This window comes from Hetaerina americana, unplaced genomic scaffold (assembly GCF_022747635.1).
Source record: "Hetaerina americana unplaced genomic scaffold, ioHetAmer1.1.p SCAF_3, whole genome shotgun sequence".
Taxonomy (NCBI): domain Eukaryota; kingdom Metazoa; phylum Arthropoda; class Insecta; order Odonata; family Calopterygidae; genus Hetaerina; species Hetaerina americana.
The window spans coordinates 27184734-27208299 of NW_027286874.1; the positions used below are offsets into that span (position 1 = coordinate 27184734).

Below are 23566 nucleotides of genomic sequence, written 5' to 3' on the forward strand. Positions count from 1 at the left end.
CTGATGTATGTATTCAAGCTTGTATAAAAAAATGACATGGCAAATTTTCTTTGAACCTATTCCCTATGGATTTACATCTCCATTGATAGTATTTTTCTCAAGCGGTGACATGATCATCCATCCAGGGCAGTTTTCTGATAGCAGTCTGTTTCACCATTACAATCATTGAGTGAAACTCTCAATTATACTGCAAGGGAGGCAATACTTACCCCAAACCTACTTCCACAGCCTGAGTATTATATAATGAACAATTAAATGTGGTAAATAAGATAAGAGAAACTCAAAAGACTGCAAAAACATTTATTAGAAAAATATATCACTCTGTACAAAAACAATATCACATAAAAATACTGCACTTCGGAATGATTCATTCTTAGAGGAATTCAGGATTCCCAAATGTTGGTACTGTCTAGCAAATTTATATTGGCAAACATCTGGTAGAACATAATACATTTATGCCCTTTGATGAGATATATTTCAAGTTCAATATACTGTGTTAGAAAATTGGTAACTGATTTCCAAAATCAATTCACTAAATATATAAGATGTCTTTTGTGTTTGTAGCATAAGCTACCACACAACTTATTCACCAAGATGATTTAAAAAATCTTTTGTTTATTATTGCTTATAATGATAAATCTGGATCCTTAAACATATTGCTTCGAATATTCTAATTTACATCATAATATATAAAAATGTATTCAAAATAATGCAGATGAAATGAAATTATTGCTCTTCATTTGCTGACAACATGCTGATAATCATATGCGCTGCATAATTTAAAGCTAAATTTGGTCCAGATGGAAATACGAGCTCAGGTATGATGAAATTTGCTGTCCCCGGCGTAACTTTATGGAATTTACACGACATTTTGAAATGAAATAAGTAATTGTAATTCCACAATTCCACATTCACTTTGTAATTCCACACACACTTAATTTAGAACAGAACCTAGTTTTCAATATTGGAAGTCATCATCAGATAGTTCTTACAGAAGATAACTTTGTATATATACCTTCACAGCGGGTGAGTGTGGGTGGCAGGGTAGAAAGAAGGTTAAAATGTAGAAGGGAGGGAAAGGAAAGAGAGGTAAAAGGTATACTATAAATGCAAAGTTGTCTTCGGTAAGATCTACCTAATGATGGTGTCCAACATCAAAACCTGGGTCGTGTTCTAAGTAAAGTGCGTGTGTGGAATTATAAAGTCACTAATTTCATTACAATCTCAGGCATGATAGTTTACAACAGAATATTTGAAGGAAATTGAGGTGAAGAATTACAGAAGAAGACCTAGGATGAACTATGAGAAGCACGTAGGTAATGGAAAATGTTGGTGTCTACAAGCGAATGAAGAGATTGAAGGAACAGGATTGTCTCGAGAGATCTAACAAGCCAATCCTCAGACTGATATCCTGCGATGATCTCAGTGCAGCATTTAAAATCTCATTTGGATAGTATATCTTCAGTTTATTCTTTTCCTGGAAATACTGGAATCCAAATAACCATTAATCCTGAGGGTCACTGTTGCGATTGTATCAGTTTCTATGGAAATTCTTCAATCAGCATGACCAACTGTACACGTTAATTTTATATGGCCAGCTCGACTAAAAACATAGTATCATTAAGAAAGTGATTTAAACCATCAAAATGTAACCGCTCAGATCCATTTACAGTTATCTATCAGTATTCATTCATAAATTACCGACTTTTCCAGAAAAATATCAACATATTCATTATTCAATTCATTGTTTCACATTTTTCTTATATTTAAAAATTCAATTCGTCCATGGCAATGTTTATAACTACCAATTTTTCAGAAACCATTAGAAAATATGGAATAAAAAGCATGCTTGAATATTATTTTGCAAATCTATTCTCTCAGTTCATTTCTGTAGTTCTATCAAAACATCTATTTTCAATGCTCCAAGAAAAGGAAACTCCAAAGGAAGTGTTTGAATTCAAACACTTAAAAATATCCAAGAAAATAAACAATCTAAAATTTGGTACTTTGCACTGGAATTTTTCAGTTTTTCAATGAAAATATCTAACTTGCCAAAGAGTAGTTTAGAAATTGGTCATCACAATTTTCACCTCAATTCTGGGTTGAGACATAGGTTACAAAATACTGCTTAAACAAAAAAAAAGCTATTTCTATAAATAGTCATAATTCAGTTGCTCTTCTGATATACACACGACAAGCCTAGGACCTTGGCTTTCCTTTTTGACGAGATCAATATGTCAACTCAATTTTAGAAAAATCTAAGAGGTAATAGGTCTACCTGGATCCAAAGTGACATGTCCCAGGTCATCTTGATGAACATTAAAAATTCTTTTCACACTAGTGCAGGTTACCTTCAATTAATATCAATTCTTATGGCACCAATTCACAATAAAACCTTGTACTATTTCTAATATTATATAATAATAAGGTACATAAATGACGATTCCACATGTGACAATTCAGATAATTTTCCCCAAGAACACAACACATGAAAATTGAGCAGTACCTGCACCTATGATCAAACTAACGAAGGTGCATTACTAACTTTTTGGTGCTTTTTTATATGAGCTATGAGGGAACTCTTCACAGTAAATCTTTGACTGCAAATTGAGCAGCTGAATGGTTTTTCACCCGTATGTACCCTCATGTGAACCTTCAAACTTGAACGAAATGACTTTCCACACACATCACACTTGTGAGGTTTAACTTCTGAGTGAAGCATTTTATGTTTTAGCAGATTACTGCGATCAGGAAACGCCTTCCCACACACCTCACAGGCATGCGGCTTGAGGCCATCATGGCGATTTTTATGGCCAGCCAATGCTCCTTTCCGTGAAAACTCCTTACCACACACTTTACATTTATAAGGCACTCTCACAATGGGAAGAACTTTGGGATGAACAGCACTTAACACCTTCTCTCTCAAATTTCCTGTCACTTCACTGCCACCACTACCATTGGAGAGCCCCTCGGCCCCAACTGAAAGTCCCAAGTTCTCTGAACTGGGAGTGGTTTTGCAATGGGAACGAGCATGCTGGTTATAGTTACCAGAATTACAGAAACGTTTGCCACATCGCTCACATACAAATGGTTTTTCTCCTGTGTGGGACCTCAAATGGACCCTCAGATCTGAGGGCTTGACAAAACCTTTTTGGCAAAAGCTACAAATATGCTTGGGTGGCTTAGGTGGCTTGGCCTCCCTGGATGAATCACTTTTGGGACAAACCAGCATGTGAGCCTTCAAATTGGACTGTGTAGAGAAGGCCCTTCCACATGCCTCACACGGATAAGGCCGCTCACCTGTGTGAGTGCGCAGGTGAATAGTGAGAGAATTCCTACTAGCAAAAGCCTTCCCGCACTGCATGCACTTATGCTGCAATTCCCCTCTGTGTGACCGCAAGTGCACCTTTAAAAAAAAGAAATGAAACCCTTAAGCCTTTGAAACTAGTAGCACCTTCTATTAAGTACCCTTCGGATCAAATAAATACAGCAATAAACTGTGGGGTTCTGAAATCTTCTTTTTTAACCTCCAATTAAGTTTCCAGACATCCATGTAGTTTGTCTCATCCACATTTGCATTTACTTTATGCCACAAATTAGTCATCATTAAAGCCCTAAAAACATTGAAATGTCAAATGCATTTAGGGATAAACACAGAATTTCCAAAAATCCAGGGTGTAATGAAGCATTCCATAAAATTCTTCAATCCATTTGATTTCTATGTACCACACCTGTCTTATTGCGGCACAAAATACTTTTAATTTTATGCCACTAGGTTACTTACTGAGGTAAAAGGCTAGTTAAAAACTCTCCAGTGTATAATGTCTGTATGGTTTAGTTTTTCTGGTCGTTAAGCATAATCTTTTCCATATTTATAGTTGATTTGGAAGTACATCAGAAGTTGCAACCCAATATACAATTCAGCCTTTTGCTTCAAAAGCAATAAACATTCATCGATGAATGTATGCTTACATGCTAAATAACCAATTTCTAGATATTAATAAGAATGTAGACATTCAGTTATAAATTTTAAAGCTAAATGGGGAAATTACATGGTACAAATGGATCCTGAAACTATGTATTTCTAACTTAATCCTCCTTCCAAACAAAACAATAATTTTATTAATGTATAAAAATATTAATACCTAAAATAGTAATATTTAAAATAATTTTACCTGTAAATGATGCTCTTGAGTGTATCGCTTCCCACACTGCTCACATTGAAAAAGATGACGATCACCACCTTTGCTATGCTTGCTCACTAGATGGCGTAACAGTGACCCATGTCGAGAAAACCCTTTCTGACAATGCTCACATCGATAAGAGAAATTTCCTGTGTGTATCTGCATATGTTTAACCAAAGATTCTTTCCTAGAAAACTTCATATCACATAAGTCACATATGAAACTCCTACCATGGCAACCTAAAAATTCTGAATTTAACATTTTGTCTTCCTTTTCCAACTGATCACTAAGAATTTTTTCATTGACTCCCTGATATTCATTAGTTTTAATTTGCTTTGCATCTTCTTCAGTACTATTAGCTTCTGACTTTTCAAACTCCAACTAAAAAAGATTTATGAGGAGCAAGGTAAAATCATGTAAAATTTAGCACACATTTCAACAAAAATGCAGTAAAATACACCTCTTAAAATATTATACTCAGACACAAAAGAGTATCACCAGCCTTTACTCACATCAGAAATTTTGAAGTCTTTGCTGCCAACAATTAAATCGACGCCATGATCATCAATATGCTCTATTGAAGATTTGCCACAATCAGAGTCATTAGTTGCTAATTTTGTACCTTCATCTCCCAATATGTTAGAAATGTTATCATTCTTTGTCATGCATGCCTCTTCTCTTCCAGTCACATCAGTACTCAAAGTATCACACATGGAGTTATCTTTTTTTCCACAGTCACCACTTTCAAATGAAATATCATGGTTAAGCTTCCTAACAGAATTAGTCTTTTTGTAGAGGCACTGTAGATCTTGATATATCATGCCTAGTTTTACTTCCAAATCATCTGCTCTCTCAACTAAAGATAAACAGTGTCTACATAAATATTTTCCATTGAAGTTTTTACAGGAATTATCAGCATCATCCTCCAAGCAAGTAACATTTTTATTTTTTCTCAATAGAATGTGATTTAGTTTGGTAATGATAGGAAGGCAGGATACAGGAGTGACTGGAGAATCAGTTTTAATCGGAACTAAAATGAAAGACTGCAAGGAATGTCCTTGAAATGTGTTGCAAACCAAACATCTCATGTTTCTAGTGACATCTCTTAACTCTGGCTCTATGACCTGTAAAAAAGAAAGGATGTAAATAAATCCAATGTTCAACAAAGTGGAAGTTAATTTCAAAATACCTAAAAAAACAAATGCCATAAATATAATATTATTGTTAATTTACTTCAATAGTATAAATATAAGATATAATTAATTGTAAATAAATAATAATATTTCATTCACAAATATAGAGTAACTAACCATGTTTGTCTTAGAACAAGAATGGTCAAAAAGTTTAATTTCATATCATACTTTAGCAAACATGGCCTCTTTCAACACCTCATTTCATATTTCCCTGCCCTTGCACATGTGCAAGTTTTGCCTAGGTCACGTGCATACATGCTCTATTGTTCTATATACTTCAACCATTAGCCCATTTTGTTTCATTACATTGCATGTACCTTTTTTAGTTATGAACCACTGGCAACCTTATTCAGGCTATTAGGATAAATCTTTCATTGGATATTCTTATTGAGAATTATGAAAGTAGGCCATGGGTATGATGACTTAGCTCAGGTTTTGCTTGCAACATTCCAGTGAAAGTAAGTCAAAATTGATATCTAGAGAACCCTAACCTTTAGCAGTCAATGCTATTTATATATATTATGTTCTGTAAGAGCTGGTATCCTTGCATTTTAATTTACATTTATCATTAAGAGTCACAGAAAAATGCCACCTATCAGATAAAAGTATTTACAGATATATACTATTTGAGAAAAGGAGTGATAGAATATTATTACTAGAAGGACCAGCTGAAACAATGAGCTTTGCCATTGTTCAGGTCTACATACCACCAAGCAATCACAGGGAGGAAGAAGTTGACAGGGTATACAATCAATTATGGGAAATAATGGTGGGTGTTCCTGGTAGGAAACAATTGATAAAGATGGGGGACTGAAATACAAAGGTTGGTAAAGAAGATGGTAGTGAGGTAAGATACAATTGTTTAGGAACAAGGAATGTAAATTCCATCAAACCAATATTACCTATCCCAAAAAGGGAAAGGCAGCCATATACGAGGACTATAAAACATTTGATTTTGCACACAGATAAAGAGATCTAAGAATCATAAATAAGAGGGTGGAGAATAGGGCAAATGATTAATCAGGGTATAAGTTTTCATCCAGAAAGGGGAAAGGTAATAGTGATGTAATAGAGAGGAACACAGAATAAAATCATGCATCTGCTTGTTCCCAAGATTTCAAGAAGGCATTTGATAGACTGAGTGGAATGGATTAAATGAATTTATTGCAGAAAATAGGGTTAGATTGGAGGAATACATGACTTGTGTACCTGTATGCTTCCTAGACTGATCAGGCACAAGTGGCAAATGGAAAGTTGAGCCGGGTAGTATTAGGAAGAGGGTAAGACATGGGTGTCCATGATCAACTGTGCTTTTCAACACATATGTGGAGGAAATGGAACAAGAGGCATGGGAAGAACTGGAGATAGTAGTGAAAATAGATGGAGGAATGCATGAATTCAGTTAGGTTTGCAGATGATCAAGCTTAAGTTTTCCAGTCAGCCAAGGGGTTGCAAGCACTGCTGAGCACATTGGAAAGTTATTGTGATAGTTATATGATAAGAATCAATGTAAAAAAACAAAGGTTATGTGGTTTTAGAGAAAGAGGAAAGAAAAGTAAAATATTAAAATAGGAGTTCATAAACTGGAAGAGGTGGAACAGTTTACCTGTCTCAGATTTGTTTTGGAGGGAATAAATAGAGTAAGGATATATGTGGAATTGAAGAAGGGTTAATTGTGATGTCATATGTCAGGTTGTGTATGGTTAGAAGAGGCAAAGAAATGAATTGCTGTACCATTGTATAGTATGTAGCCATCCCAAAACTACCTTAAATGTTAGAATACCGGTAGGTTTAATAATAATAATATATCCTTATGAGATTTTTGGCTTGGAAATACAACTCATTCAAGATTCATTTGTGAGACAAATTAAAAAAATGAAATGGGCATCATTTAACAAATATTTATTTTAGGTTTACAAATTTAATATGTATTTTAGGATTACGAAAATAGGTTTTGATTTTTTAGTTTTTTTTACTTTTTGTGTCAAACTGTTGGATGTTCACTCCGATCAAGTGCACACTCCAGTCATTGAAAATTAGAACTATAACCTCGGTGTTAATGTCATTAAAAAGTGGGAAAAAGTATCATGCATTAGCAGCCTTCCCATTTAACTTTTATAAATGTATAATACAAATAAACCATTCACCCCTGATAAAGCAGGCCCAACATGAAGACAAATAATAAGTTTTTTCTGTATCTACTCCTTCCAGTGATTACCTACTACATTTTGAAAGTTAATCTGACCCTAGTCTCCATGGTTTTGCATGATCATCAGGTGTGGTATATAATTAACATCTCATTTATGTACAACAATGAAAACAATGGGTTGAGATTTGGAGAAAGGCATGATCTGGATTACATGTCATAGAGTAAAAAAATATTTCCTCAGTGAAACAATGCAACAATTTCAAAGTATAACAATCATTTGCATTGACCGAGATTCAAACCTAGATGCCCTGATGCTCAACCAAGGGCTTTAGCCAGTTAAGCTACTAAGGCATCCTCTTATACTCCTAAATTTAAATTAGGCTCAGTATTTTAACTTGCCAAAGCACTTGGCCAGACATCCAAGGATTCAGGTTTGAATCCAGGTCAAGGAGAATGATTTTTACACTTTGAAATCTTTGCATTGTAATGTACATCAGTGGATGACTGCATAAATAGTTACTGTCGTGGCATCTTTAACAGTTTCTAGGATTTCATCAGTGAAGAATGAAGACAGTGTATTTTTTAAAACGTTGCTAAGAGCTTAATCCTCTAGAACAACCTAATATTTTAAAAAGAATCTATAAAGAATCTATAAGAATCTGTATAAAATGTACAACTTATGAAAAAAGTAGAACCTGAAAAATAAAAATTTTCAAACATTACATTAAGGGAAGCTTTTAAATGTTTGTCCAAATCCTTTAATTACGCAATTTTAAAACATTTAAAAAATCGCCATGCCTGCTTATTGGACAATAATACTTAAGTTAACTCTCATAAATTGATTTTTACTGAGGAATCCTTTAGAGAGTATCCCATAAACCAAGTTACCCTGAAATACCGATTAGTTGGGGAAGGAACTACGGTGGCTTCTGGGTGGTAGTACAGTAACAATTAAAAATTAAATTAATGCACAATCTTGACTCAAAATAAATTATTTTCAGAAATATCAACATGAGTTTATACTGCCATACCTTTTCATGACATTCATCCAAATTTGAATATTTATCTTTGTCCTCTTCAATTTCTTCTTCTACCACAATATCATCATCTTCAGCAATACTGAGTGATTCCTGACTGCTGCCATCCTCACTTTCCAACACATCAATATCTTTTCCATTGACAGAGTCTAATATATCACAGTCTCCTCTCACTTCATTCACAGAAGTTGTATTAGTTTTAGTACAGCTATGTGCACAACTTAATTGCTGAGAAAACTGAGAAGCTAGCATATGATGGCTTGAATTTATTGGGTACTGTTGCTGAAGCTCATGCTCACAACCACTAATTGAATGGTGAGCCTGTTTCCCACTGTAATAATTTTCCTGAGTGTAGGAACTAGTCATGAGCTTTGGATCAATGTGCAAGTAACCATCTAGCCGCATCAAATCAGAGGAGATACTGGTATCTAAAATGGACCTTGGACGGTCAGAATGGCAAATTGATCTCGTACTAATTCCAACCTGAGAGTCTAAAGATGGCGAAGGAAAGGTTTTATTTGTTAAATAAACGCTATCATCATGCGATCCTGAATGCCTTTGAGTCGAATAATGAGGCTGGCTGTTTTCAACATTAAAGGTGAAAGGTCCTTGAAGATAATAAGTTTCCAAATGCTCCGAGTTGTAAGATGCCGCTTGACTTCCATATACAAATGGGTCTTGCTGTTTTAAATCCTGTTGTGCCAGCAAATCATAGGGTTGATTGTCACCATTCGATGGTTTGGGCATATGACAAAATTTGGTGGAGGTCTGCTTTCCAATATTCGATTGCGATCGATTACCTTTGGGAGTATCGTCACTAGAATTATTACTTATTGAAGGAAGCTCTGAAGAGTATTTGTAATCACACGAATCAACAGAATATATGTTCATCTGTGCATATGAAGATGAAGGAACTTGTTCCGTACATTTATACATTGAAACAGGTGGATTTGGGTTCTGTGTTAGATTCATTACGCATACTTGAGAATCCGCGTTGAGAGCACTTTTGGCATGATGCTCCATCTCTTTGACTGATGATTTATATACACTAGACGTTAAAGATGAACTTAACACAACTCCATCATTAGACCCTATTTTATTGATGCAACAACTATGAGATGAATTAGAGAAGCTTAAAACACTTTTCTCCGAAAGGGGGGCAGCCAAATTTCTAACATTTTCCGTTGAGATAGGGCTTGAGTGCATGGAAAAATGACCCTCGTGAGTCCAGGAGGAGTCATAGCCATAGCCATTAAAATTTGGTGAGGACACTGAGGAAGAACTTGAATATCCTTGCTGGGAGCAGTACATTCCATTATAATAATTTTGGTTTTGAGGTGCTATAATAGGGCTAAAGATGGCCTGCTGACTTCCATTGACACCTCTGTAAAAGGAAGAGCTTGTACTTGATGAGGAAGATGAAGAAAGACTCAGCGAAACAACGCCTGCAGAATTAGTGGTAGTTGCGGCGGTTACACCTGTATGCTCAGAAATTGTGGCATCAGTCAATAATTTATGCGCTATTCCTTTATCAGGTTTATGTTGCTCAGAACTCATTGGAATGCTTTTCAGAGAATAACAATGTCAAATGGCCAAACAGTGATTGTCTTGATAGAACCCATTTGATTGGACAATTTCCGATTACGGTTGAGGGGGCATTAATAAATTATAGTTGAACGATGATGATACACAAGGCCTGACGGCGGAATACGGTCATATATCTAATAGATCAATATGAGCAAACGCTGTAGTTCAAACAACTTCAGGTAACAACACTAATAACCATGGGCTAATCCATATTTCTATCTTCTTTTCGTAATAGTGAACACCGAACACAAAGGTCTATACATCCAAATCACTAAGAAAATTGGGACGCTTCATGAAATAGGAAGAGGGTTCCACAATGCAAGAAAACAACTAGAAACAAACAGCAGCAGAAAGAAAACAAAGTAAACAAATTACGATCGATATTCGAGACGTTCGCCGCTTAAGCGACAGCTTTTCACGTGTTGTACCATAGAATTTGTTGAGTTAGTTATAGGCCTTCAATTTTATAAGTGTACTCGCCAAAATGAAACTGTTAACCCATAATATGCTTACTTCTAAATGCCTCAAGGGTGTTAGTGTTGGATATCCCCTAGGAATATTGGTAAAAATAGTTATTTTGCCGGTTTAAGACTTTGGATAGTCCTATTAACGCTTAAGTGTTGTATGCGCATATGTGACAAACGTTCTCTGAAGTCTATTTTATTTTCAGGCCAAGGATGTAAAAGTTTCGGAAGTAGATTTTAACCCAGACTTTGTATCTCGAATCATTCCAAAACTGGATTGGAACGCCTTATGGAATGCCGCTGATAGTGTAAGCATTTAATTGTACGGCATTGTAAATGTGTGATTAGTATAAGTTATAATCTAGGGGAATGAAAACCCAGACTTTTACATATGTAACACACCGCTACTCCTCGTGGACGAAAATCGACTACATAATTTCAAAACAAAAGTCTGAACCCTATCATAACGTTGTTACACACCGGTTACCTTGCAATGTTGCCCAGAAACTGATTGGAATAATAGTCGCATACTACAGTTTAATATCAGAGGATTATTAAAATATTTAAAACAATTTATCAATAAGGCGACCGAGTTATGAAAAGAACATTGCATGAAGTCGCCCTAAAAAATTACTTGATATCAAATGTGTTCTGCAAAGAAAGACGTCTGCTGTTTCGCAGGAATTGTGAATACATTTTGTAATCGCGTTGAACATGAAACAAATTAATAGTATTAGTATAAAATATGGGCGCATGAAAAATTAAGCTTTCTAAGGAGTATTCTGAATGTTGATTGCATGGCCGAATTATGAATGCAAAATTGGGCAAATTACATAAACGGTAAAGTGAGAATAAAATCTCTCATTATTTACCTTAGGTGTTAAAATCTTTTTCAGTCCTAAATTCAAAAGAGGCATGTGACTCTTACAACTATTTCAGTATTGTTTGTGTATGATTGTATACAAATGAGTTTTACGTAAGTATTTTTTGCCCTGAAATTTTGGCATACAAAATTAAGAACTACCGCGCATCTATTCATAACATGTTCAACCCTCTGGTCATATGTTAAGAAAACGCCTGAATCGAGGGAGATATCTAACAATATTTGAACAAGAAGAAACGGTGTCTTGAAATATAATGTTTAGAATTAATTAATTGTATTGGTAATAATAATAGTAAGATAGTAAATTTGTTTTAAATTTTCACCAGCTTAAAATTCTTTTCAGACTCCCATTAAAATGGATACAATCGTTTATAATTTCATCAAAAAGCACATTGTTTAAAATTTAAGGATTATTTTTTTATTACTGGAATGATAGTTCTAGATTAATATATACCGGAAGTGGCGAGAACTAGCCAGGAGGTGCAGTAATATTGAATGAAAAGGTAGGAAGAAGGTTAGTTAGTATAGAGCAAGCAACAGATTGCTATATTACTAGTAGGAGTAAAAGCAGAATCGATGAACGTGGTCATTGTTCAGGTATACATGCCACCAAGAAATAATAGTGAGAAAGAATTCAATAGGGTATACAATCAGTTAGAGGACGTAATCACAAATGTTCCTGCAGGGAAACATTTGATAGTAATGGGGGATTGGAATGCAACAGCAGGCAGAGATGGTGATGAGGTGGCTCGCTCTACAGTGAGATAGATTGGGCATTAAGGGAGATGAAATCAAATAAGGTCATGGGGGTAGACAACATTCCTGTGGAACTACTGAAAAATTTAGGAAATTGTGGGAGTCTTTATTGGCTAATTCATAGCATTTATGAGAGAGAAATTTGGCCAGATGACTGTGTCAGATCAGTTTAATACCTATTCAAAAAAAAGTAAAGGCTACATGATGTGAGGACTACAGAACAAGTTTTATTTTACATGCAGCGATAGTGGAACTAAGGATCATCAACAGGAGGATGGAGAGCAGAGTTAATGATTTCATAGGGAGATTATCAGTTTGGTTTCAGGAAGGGAGAGGCACACATGATGCAGTAATGAGGTCACTAACAGATAAAAGCATGGTATATAATCAGACTGTTTTGTAGATTTTGCTGAGGCAATTGGTAGAGTGAATTAGAAAAACTAATGAATATATTGCGGAAAAGAGGAATAGATTGGAGGGATGGAAGACTAATCTGCCAACTGTACATATATCAGACTACTCCGGTGCTAGTGAGGGGCAGAAAGCAGGGTTGTCCATTATCACTTGTGCTGTTCAACGTATACTACCTTGATCAAAAAGTTCCCGGAATAACCACCGTGTGGCGCTCCCATCGTTACGATTTGAGTTGTTTTTTTTGTTAAATTGGTACATCTGTTGTTGATATTCCCTTTAAATCTTAGTGTCATAACTTGACATTTGCAAAAGTTACGTAGCCAAGAGTACATCTATCTCTGTGTGTGTTGGCGATTTTTTACAATTTCAGAAAGGGATTTAAATTTGCAACAACGAACTTGTATTAAATTTTGCGTAAAAAACGGATTCAGTGGCGCACGGACGTTGGAAATGTTGGAAAAGTGTTTCGGCAACGATTCTCTAAAAAAACGGTCGTTTACCAGTGGCACGAGCGGTTCAGAAGTGGTCGTGAGTCAATCGAAGATGATGAACGCAGTGGCAGACCATCGACATCGAAAGTCGGTGAAAAAATTGATAAAGTAAAAGAAATGTTGGTCAATAACCGCAAATTAACCATCAGAGAAATAGCGGAGGACTTGAACATTGCCTATGGATCCGCCCAAGACATTGTGGTTAATGATTTGGGTTTCCGTCGTGTAGCAGCAAAGTTGGTGCCAAAAGACCTCAATTTCATGCAAAAAAGAGACCGTGTTGACGTCGCAAAAGACATGATTTGCGAGGCTGAATCCGATCCCACATTCATCAAAAGGATCATTACTGGAGACGAGACGTGGGTTTATGAGTACGACACGCAATCCAGACATCAGGCAAGTGAATGGCGTTCACCAAATGAGCCGAGACCAAAAAAACCACGTCGTTTTCAGTCAAAAAAGAAGGCAATGCTGACGGTTTTCATGGATTACAACGGTGTAGTGCATCATGAATTTTTGCCAGAAGGCCAGACAGTAAACAAAGAGTATTATTTGGGCGTTATGAGACGTTTGCGTGAAGCAATTCGCCGAAAGAGACCAGAAATGTGGGCAGAAAACTCGTGGATTTTGCACCATGATAACGCACCGTCGCACAGTGCTATCATTATTCGTAATTTTTTGACGAAAAATGCAACAAATACCATCCAACAGCCACCGAATTCACCTGATTTGGCTCCCTGTGACTTCTTTCTGTTCTATCGAGTTAAAAAACCATTACGGGGAACGCGTTTTAGCAGCCGAGAGGAAGTAATGGAAAAATCGCAGGAAGCACTGATGGACATACCGAAAACCGACCGTAACTTTTGCAAATGTCAAGGTATGACACTAAGATTTAAAGGGAATATCAACAACAGATGTACCAATTTAACAAAAAAAAACAGAACTCAAATCGGAACGATGGGAGCGCCACACGGTGGTTATTCCGGGAACTTTTTGATCAAGGTAGTATATTTAGGAAATGATTGAAGGGGCATGAGAAAAACTGGAGATAGGAATGAAAATCAGCATGGAATTCTTAAAATCAGTTGGGTTTACTGATGACCCCAAGCTTTATTTTGTCAGTCAGCCAAGGGGTTGCAAGCATCGCTTAGTGCATTGGGAATTCAGTGCAATAGGTATGGGATGAGAATAATTTTAAATGAAACAAAGTTTATGCGATTTTCCAAAAAATGAAAGGCTAAGTTAAACGTTGAAATAGGGGGTAAAAACTATAGCAGGTGGAACTGTTTACGTACCTCGGAAGTGTTTTGGACCAAAATGGTCAAGTAGTAGGGGCATAAGGATAAGAATTGTATTATGCAAAAAAGCTCTCACAAGGAGGAGAGAATTGATGGCAGGGAGATTGAGTAAAGATGTTAAGAAAAGGCTTATTAAAACTTTACTTGGAGCATAGTTATGTACGGTATGGAAACCTGGTCATTGAAGCAGGAGGATGGACGTAGATTGGAGGCCTTTGAAATGTGGGTGCAGAGAAGGTAAAGTGGAAAGAAAGGAAAATAAATGAGGAAGTGCTAGGTATAGTGGTAGAGGAGAGGGGATTATTGAATAAATAATAAGGAGACAGGAAAAATGAATGCAAAGATTGGTAGTGGAATGTTGAAGGCTACAGGGTACATTCCAAAAGTAATGCAATTCAATTTCCCATGCCGCCCTTATTAGTTGGAGTGGGATTGAACTACTTGGAGTAGGTGGAAGGGATGCTAAGCTTTGCCACGAAACCAGTCTTAGTGTTTTCCAAGCTGTGGAAGGGCAGGACATTAATTACTGTAAACCTCTTCGAGCTGACCATTTCACGAAAGACCGAGCAGAAATTCCCAGTAAAATTTTGCAATGTATTGAAAATCATGCTGATTATTTGGACAACATCATCACTGGTGATGAAACCTGGGTTTTTGAATTTGGCCCAGGAACAAAATGCCAAAGCTCCGACGGTACACAGACCCCCAAGCCCAAAAAGGCAAGAATGAGAAAATGTAAAGTGAAATCAATGCTCATTATCTTTTTCGACAGTTAAGGATTGGTCCATAAGGATTTTGTTCCTTAAGGATAGACAGTTAATGCTGCCTAATATGTGGATGTCCTGATAAGACTGAAAAAGGGTCATCAGAACGAGAAAAGACATCTCCGCTACCTGGCAACTCCATCACGACAACGCGCTCTGAGTCCGCGAGTTCCTGGCCAAACACCAGGTGCCAACGCTGCCCCACCCCTCCTTAAGTCCTGAAATTGCCCCTGCAGACTTCTTTTTGTTCCCTCTGATTAAGGAAGTCCTGAAAGAAACCCGTTTTTCATCCATAGAAGATATCCAATCAGCCATGACAAAGACCTTGCGAGAAGTCCTTGGAGACACCTTCCAGGGCATGCAACGGTCATGGCCGAGTCGCTGAAAAATATTTTTAGAGGCCCAAGAACAGTACTTCAAAGAATTTTAAGTGTTTGTGCAAATCTGTTCGATAAATTACTTAAAATATAACTGCATTACTTTCGGAGCACACCCTGTATGATAGAGGGGAGAATCGTAGGCAAACGAGGAAGGGGAAGAAATAGGATAGCAATGCTGTATGGAATGAATGGAGGAAGGTAAGGTACGGAGGTGAAGAGTGGCTTGTTGTAGAGTGGGGTGTTGGTTTGTTTCTTGTTAGGAGTAACAAAAAAAATATTTATTCGCTCATTTGTGTTCATCCAAAACCTACCTTAATTAGTAGATTACCTATGATATAATGATCTCCAATTTTGTCCTTTTCCCTTTCTCTGTTTATGCCCTTTGGATGCCATACAGTTAACTACCAAACACCTTCATTTTTTTGTCTATCTTTTAAGTCTTTTGGAGGTATATAAAAAGTATTCAAGATTTGTAAATGTGGGTGCCTTATTTATTTAAAAAACCATTTCTCAAATAATGTTTCCGGAAAAGCTGAAAGTTTCCTTATAGTAACTGTTCTTAGGTTAAAAAAAGTTAAGTAATTTTTATTTTGAGTTACTGTTAGGAAAAGTCTACACATCAATCAAATATATCCTTTAGTTTAATAGGGCAATGCATTAAAATTCATGGAAACAGCCAATATTTTAGCATTTTTCACTTTTAAGAAAAGGTCATATTAATAAATGAAAAAGAAACACTTTGTTCCAATCCACCACTTGATTACAGGTACTTTATTAGTACCTGTAATAAAGTGGTGGATTGGAACAAAGTGTTTCTTTTTCATTTATTAAAATGAACTTCCACAAAGTTGAGGCTGAAACTATTGAACTAAAAGGTCATTTGTCTAAAACACTATTGTACTCTCATTGTCTGCATCAATAGGTTTCCTAAAGAGCATCTCAAGTTCATTTTACATTTCATTTGATTTAATCATGGTAACTAAACAAGCCTTAAGAAAATTATCTACATTTCAGATTGGACACAGTGCAGAGTTACCAAAAACTATTATTTCAGATTATGAAAATAATCAGGATTTCCTGAAAAAGGCACATCATGTCTTGATGGAGGCAAGTATATCAGACATTTTTGCAGGCTTTGTGATTAATTAACAAAATCTAATGCTATATTTTGTCTTTTTCAGGTAGAAGTTATTAATGGAGAATTGGTATGCCCAGAATCTGGACGAAAATTTCCAATAAGTGATGGAATTCCAAATATGTTGCTGAATGAGGATGAAGTTTAAATTGGATTCATATTATTGTTCAGTGTGTTTTTTTTATAATTGAATTTACTATTATTTGTACCAAATCGTATTTTTATCCTTTTTCTAAAGATTTGTTGTTTTCCTCATCTCTTTCATTTTTGTCTATATTAGAGAATGTATGAATGGGAGAGGAGAAAATAATAAATTAAAATATATTTTATGACTTGATTTATTTATTAAATAAATACGTCTGCTCACTACATATGAGTAAAATAATTACAGGAAGTAATAAATAAAGTCAATTTATGTTCACAATCACAAAAATACAAGACTAGAAACTTACTTTTCATTAAATGTTAATTCTCTGACATTTGAACTAGATTAAATATCACCTTGAATGCCTGTCAATTTAAGTTTTCGTCTTTGTCACATAATTGATGTACCAAATGTTACAAACTGACTGTACACAATAACTAGTGGTATGCCTGGTTAATAAAAGTACCAACATTTAAATTCATAGAATTCACTAATAACTTCTTATTTGAAGAATCATTTTACCTTGTTTGAAAATTTTCAAGACTACTTCAAGCATTTAGGAAAATATAATATACGTCTATGACCAAGACTGTGGAGAGCACACTCCACAATGTAATTCATCATGCACCAGTTCATTTCTTATACATGGGTAGAGGGCACTTATTAACAGATCTCATGATAACATGCCATTTTCAAACCATCAAGAAAAAATAAACATTCATAACATTCTCATTCCTAAACTATATCCCACCCCAATAAGGGTTTTCCTTGGAAGGTCGTGTGTGCAGTTACCCTAAACCAAATTAATGACTACTTTCACCTGGCCTGCCTGCACTTGCCCTGGAAGAATAAATCCTGGAGACTGTGGTTTTTGCTCACCTCATTAAGAATCAACAAAAGGAATCTAGAATGAGTCTAAAAGAAATCCTGAAACATTTGTCGGGTAATATTAAGTACCATACACACAAATTCAAACTTTCATCACATCAGAGATTTGTATTCTATTAGAATCAAAACCTGTTTCTGGACTGAAAGAATCAAAAAAGGTTCCCCAAAGTGGTAAGATGAAAATTACCTACCCAGCTCTTACTTCTGATGCCTGCCATATGGTAAAATCATTTTACCAAAATAGTCCACTCAGGTAGAATAGTCTAAGATCGCCATAATAGGCTTAAAGTTGAATCTTTTTTGAAGTCTTCTAGAATAAGATGCTAGAGTCTAACATAGGACATGGCAGAAGGTCCCAATGAATCAAGGTTATCCAAATCGACCTTCCTCAGAGGATACTTCTAATGATAATTTATGAATAATTGATTATGTCCTTTAAAAATATGTGAGCAAAGTTGAACATCTAAAGCAACAAGAATGTTTCTTTTAATCATATGAGTTTTAAGTTGGTGTATATGAGTATAATTTCAGTTTAATTACAACCATAAGACAAAATTTTATAAATCCTGTATGTAGCATTTGGTGCCCTCAATACTCATAATTATTCAGTTTTGGACTACTTTAATTTTTGTAATGAGCAATTTTATTAGTAATTAATAAGAAATTTGTTCGAATCTTTAATACTGAATTTTGATTTTCAGTATAATGTTCATAGACCAAAGTGAAATCATAACACCTAAGACCTTATTCCAGTCATACAACCTAAATCTCTTTGACTAATTGAAGCATTTACAAAATTATTAAAGTGAAAGCATTGCAAGGTTCCTTATCAAAATGGTCAACACTGGAAGACTAAATCATTTGGATAAAATTTCAAATAAATGTTAGTAGAAAAAGCACTAGTTAATAAGCCAAACATGGATAAGGACTAGATTATTTAAAAATATCTCGCAAAAGTACTAAGATTGAGTCTTAACAATTAAACAAGACGTGACAAAATGCCAATTGTTCATGATAAGTCTTGATGAATAAATAGGAATCAGAGTAAAATACTTCTACGAATGGCATGTAATCCTCTTCTGTATCAGGTCATCAGTGATATCCACTACTAATCTATTCAGGGGATACCTCCACATTATGTAGAGGAATATAATATAGTCAGTACAGTGGCAGCCTATTAGCTACATTTTACATTATGTATTATGACAATTTAAACATGGAAACTCCTAGAATTAAAAAACAACCGAGCAAAGCTAATCGCCCATTTTGGCATTTTACAAGACTGTGAGTCCAGTCAAAATATACACAAATCATGACAAAGACAAAACCTATCATCTACAGGCAATCACAAAGCAATTATTGGTACACTTCAGACCAGTACAAGGGATGGAGATTCTTGAGAAAAACTTCAGCTTCTGATCCTACATAAGAATATCATATATCATTGCAAAATTATTCATCTTATAATAAAAGATTAACAGCAAATGCAGAATTACAACCCACTTATCATTCAAGATCCTTTTCCAAAATTCACCCTCGTAAATTAATATCAACTGGTAGTTTTTCTCATTACTAGGGACGGTTGAACTGGGGATGGTCCTAACCCTATAAATCCCCGTTGATATCAGACTTCACACATTTCAATAAATCAAATTTACAACAAATTGCCAAAAATGATAGCAATTCAAATTTCATAAAAAATTAAAGCAAGCAGATGACAATTGTTCAAGTATTATTGTTAATAATATAATTATTTTGAAAATTATCCATTGAATGAGATCAGCAGTATTATATTCTCAAATGCCACAATCATCTTAAAATTTATCATCAATATAAATGCATGGCCAACAGGCTTTTGCTTATTTAAGATGCATTTTAACATGAATTATTTAAAATTAATAGCCAAACAACGTTCACATGTGCAAATGTGTGCGGAGTTCTCATCTACAGAATTTCCTTTATTTTCAATGAAATTATTCAGAATTTTTTTAAATGTTACAGGAAAGATTAGGTGCATGTACTGTGATTTCAACTGTTACCATTGGAATCCATAACTTCACATTGGAAACATTTCTTTCAATATCACATAGCTTTTTCATATGAAAATCCCGCAAGTGGCATTTCAACAAATATTTTTTTTATTTTTTAAATTAATGGTTGAACTCAATTCTAATGAATGAAAGTTTTTTTCACTATGACTAGATGAAAATCATAGTAGTGGCATTATTTAAGCTATCACCAGCTTTTTACATTTATTGGTCAGTACTGACAAGTAGTTGAAACAAAATATCTGCAAGGCACAAGGGTAACAGGGTGATGCCTACACCTGACAATACAAATTACAGGGGCAGATATTATAAGGCCCAGAGGAACTTTTATATCTCTCAGTTTTTTCCCTCCAACTGATTTCTTTCATACTTGATTTCTTATACATGGAAGTTACATTCAGATTTTTAACTTATGCTTAAGTCCACCACTGGGTGGAAAAACAATCAACCTTTATTAAGCAATGTTTCGAGTATCAATGCAAGCAATATTTTGAGAGAAGAGACTTTTAATTGAAAACATTTACTCTCTTGTATACCTACAGGCTTCAAAAATTTTGATCCCAACACCACATCACCGACACCCAACTTCCATGCATATAACTGAGCCAAATGGCTACTGGCTTACCTAGGGCACCATTCACCCTTGCACCGTGAGAGACATCAATTATTAAGTGCCCTGGGGCTAAATTTCAATTTGACAGAACATTGAAATGGCAGATACATCCAGTTAAGAAGGTTGTGGCATTTGTTACAATATTAGAAATTACAAGCAATTATAATCAATATATATGTAAATCATGATTGCATGGATAACAATCTTTTTCAATGAAATGAGTCACACTATTTTCAGGCAGTTCACTTTAAATAAGATGACAATGAATGATAAAATACAGTACACATTCTTATGTCTTATACAGGCACACTACAATGGCAAATCATTATACATGATTTCACAATCACATCACGTAACAACAGCTTAAAGCAATAAATATAAAATGCACATCTATGAAGTCAGCATTATGCAAAATACTTAACTGTCACTGAAATTCTCCAATGCTTACTATATTAAAGAGGTATCTACAGAGAGGGCTAACCACATACTAAAAAGTGAAGCATACATTAGAGATTGCATCATCGTGGCCAGGAGTTAATAGGGTCATCATATCCCAAGTAGCAAGGCTGAAATGAATATCATCTTCTGCCCTTCTGATACCAAAAAATACACCTGCTGATTCAAATGAACTTATGAATTAAGGGACTTACAGCGTGTATATCAGATGCTAAGGCAATAAAAGAGGGATGAAAAAGTGAACTACTCCCCTAATATACTATCTCAGTGAACTTCAAAACTAACAATGTAATTTAAACCATCAGGACTCAGTAGATCCACGAGACACTCAAGATCAAAATGAGCAATATCCTAACATTTTGCAGGAGGTAAAACAAATTCATTCATCCAGATTAATTCATCAGTCTAACTATTTTACTTGAATAGATTCAAATTCTCACTCACAGGATCTTTTCAGTGGCCATCATCAAAAAGTAACATCGATGATTCATGAATAAGAATGCATAAAAAAATAATGGACCACAGTCAAAGGTTAGTAAACAAGCAGCTCTGTTGCTACTAGCATTAATACAACAATACACGTAGCTGACAAAGAAGCACTATCCACGTTCCTTAGCAGTGTTTAAAATGTTATTATAGATTTTTATAATAATTTGAAACCCTGGTACTTCATCTACTGTACTATTTCATACATTCCAAGTAATTAACCAAATGACGAAATTCTATCATCAAGCCCATTCCCATACTTATTGGCAAATGTTAAAATATGCCTTTCACCTACTACCACTGCAAAGATTATCCAAAGACAGTATACAGTCATTACTACTATCACTTCTTAAGTCTTCACCTGAGTAATCCAGCAGAGATACCACTATCTGACATCTGCCTCGATGTTGGCAGAAGCACTATGCAACGAGTTGAGAAACCAAATCTTTCAATAGGATTGTGTAGATGTTTGAGATTGAGAGGAGAGAAATATCAGCAAACCCATGCATGCAGATATTACACATTAAAAATATCTGTTATGGCTAATGTTCTGAGAAAATAGGTCCTACGTGGGAAAATTTCTTGGCAATGATTCTGCACTGAAAATATACCTATATTATGGAAAATTACTAAGAAATTCTGGTGATACATAAAAATCATTTTTGGGCATTTAGGATTATCTCTTTGGAGAAACAAATGTCTAATATGTGCATTCACATTACAGTTTGATTCATGAAAAAATATTAGTAATCAGCTGTTAGAGATTGTTGGTTGGCATTATAGATATAATGATAAGTAATGATCCACCAAAATATATTTCAAGTAAATGATGATAAGTATATTTTATCAATCTAGTCTGACTTTTGGGGAAATATGTATAGTTTCTTCAATGATGCATATCATGCATTTGGTCAGTACTGAAGGCATGGTGTACCCATTGTATACTGTAAATATATTGCTTTGTTTGAATAAGCTCATTTAATGCATAAAGCTGATAAACGAGTAAAAACAAATTAAAATATTAGAGAGAGAGCTTACAAATGATATCACATTCTATATTTAGTGAATACCACATTTTAATTGTTTCAAAGATACAATTTCCCCATTACCACTAATACACATGGCTTCAAGGAGTGGAAATATGTCTACCAACTAAAGATTGCTCCGGTACACATGAAAGTAGAAATAAAGCCAGTGCCATGAAAACAACAACAACCCCAACTAATCCTTCAAGGAGGAAGCTATTGCATAGCATCACAATTGACTGGCATAGTGCCAAGGAAAGGCAGCTTCATGTGAAGCTTCTGAGGAGCAAGCATACCCGAGAAGTAGGAACTTTCAAATTGAGAACTGTCAAATGAGAAAATATAAAAAAGGAATGACTTAAACCCATTTTGGGTTAGCCCTCTACTGTACACCATGGTAGAAAGTATGGCAAACATATGGAGACAAGTGCCTGTCATCGGGTCATTTTAATTCAGATTTGGCAAAAATATAAAATGTCTACAAAATATAATTATCCTTATGAAATAATTAAAACAAATTAGGTAGTTAAGCATGATATAAGGTTATTTCAATACTCACTGACAAATCACATCCATCAGTGGCACACTAATGCTTCACACACACAGCTGTCACCATACACTTTTCCTCAAATATAACATGAAAGGCAAATTCAATTTTATAACGTGAATACAAAAATATGCATTTATTTTGACACTGTCACTTCTGACAAATTGCTTCCAATGCTTATAAAAATTAAAGAATTTATCTCCTCCAATGCTATGAATACCCCTTTGCCCTTCATTTATTACTGCAGCAAATTATAAATTTCACATGATACCAATTAAAATGAAATATGAATTACCAATTTTGGTGCTTAGTTAAAACTAAAATAATATAAATTTTTGCACTGCAAGTCATCAGATTTCCTAAAAGAGAAAGAAATTTAAGCAGCAGTCTTGCAATAAATACTGCCCTTAGCCAAGTTTTTCACGGGGCCTTTAAACATATCCTGGTTAGGACCTTTTGCCAAATTGGAAGAGCCTTGACGCAAGTTGAAGTTCACTCCTTTAGACATCTTACCAGCTTTACTAGTGCAGTAATTTGAATTAGGACCATTCCAAGTAACATAATCCACTCTAAAAATTAAAAGAAACTTGCATTAGAGATATTAATGCTAGTAATACACAAAG

The 23566-nt window shown here is 35.0% G+C and overlaps 3 protein-coding genes across 7 annotated transcripts in view; 1 reads left to right on the plus strand and 2 right to left on the minus strand.

The window, feature by feature from the left end:
* Nucleotides 1-331: 331 nt before the first annotated feature.
* On the minus strand, nucleotides 332-10507 carry LOC139690901 (uncharacterized). Its single transcript, XM_071588520.1, has 4 exons — nucleotides 8558-10507; nucleotides 4697-5308; nucleotides 4176-4565; nucleotides 332-3406 (listed from the first exon to the last, which is right to left on the minus strand). The coding sequence occupies exons 1-4, from the start codon at nucleotides 10118-10120 to the stop codon at nucleotides 2519-2521; spliced, it is 3453 nt and encodes a 1150-aa protein (XP_071444621.1). The 5' UTR covers nucleotides 10121-10507; the 3' UTR covers nucleotides 332-2518.
* A 47-nt stretch (nucleotides 10508-10554) lies between these two features.
* Nucleotides 10555-17064, plus strand: Trmt112 (tRNA methyltransferase subunit 11-2). The gene is made up of 4 exons (XM_071588621.1): nucleotides 10555-10712; nucleotides 10821-10922; nucleotides 16615-16707; nucleotides 16782-17064. Exons 1-4 carry the CDS (start codon nucleotides 10635-10637, stop codon nucleotides 16881-16883), a joined length of 375 nt encoding a protein of 124 aa, XP_071444722.1. The 5' UTR covers nucleotides 10555-10634; the 3' UTR covers nucleotides 16884-17064.
* Nucleotides 17065-17080: 16 nt separating this feature from the next.
* Nucleotides 17081-23566, minus strand: part of LOC139690960 (uncharacterized) — a 38378-nt gene continuing 31892 nt past the window's right edge. For all 5 annotated transcript variants that reach the window (XM_071588627.1, XM_071588623.1, XM_071588624.1 and 2 more), the window contains one exon: nucleotides 17081-23512. In XM_071588627.1, coding sequence (XP_071444728.1) covers nucleotides 23320-23512 — 193 coding nt within the window. In that variant the 3' untranslated portion in view covers nucleotides 17081-23319. The remainder of the gene's footprint in view (nucleotides 23513-23566) is intronic.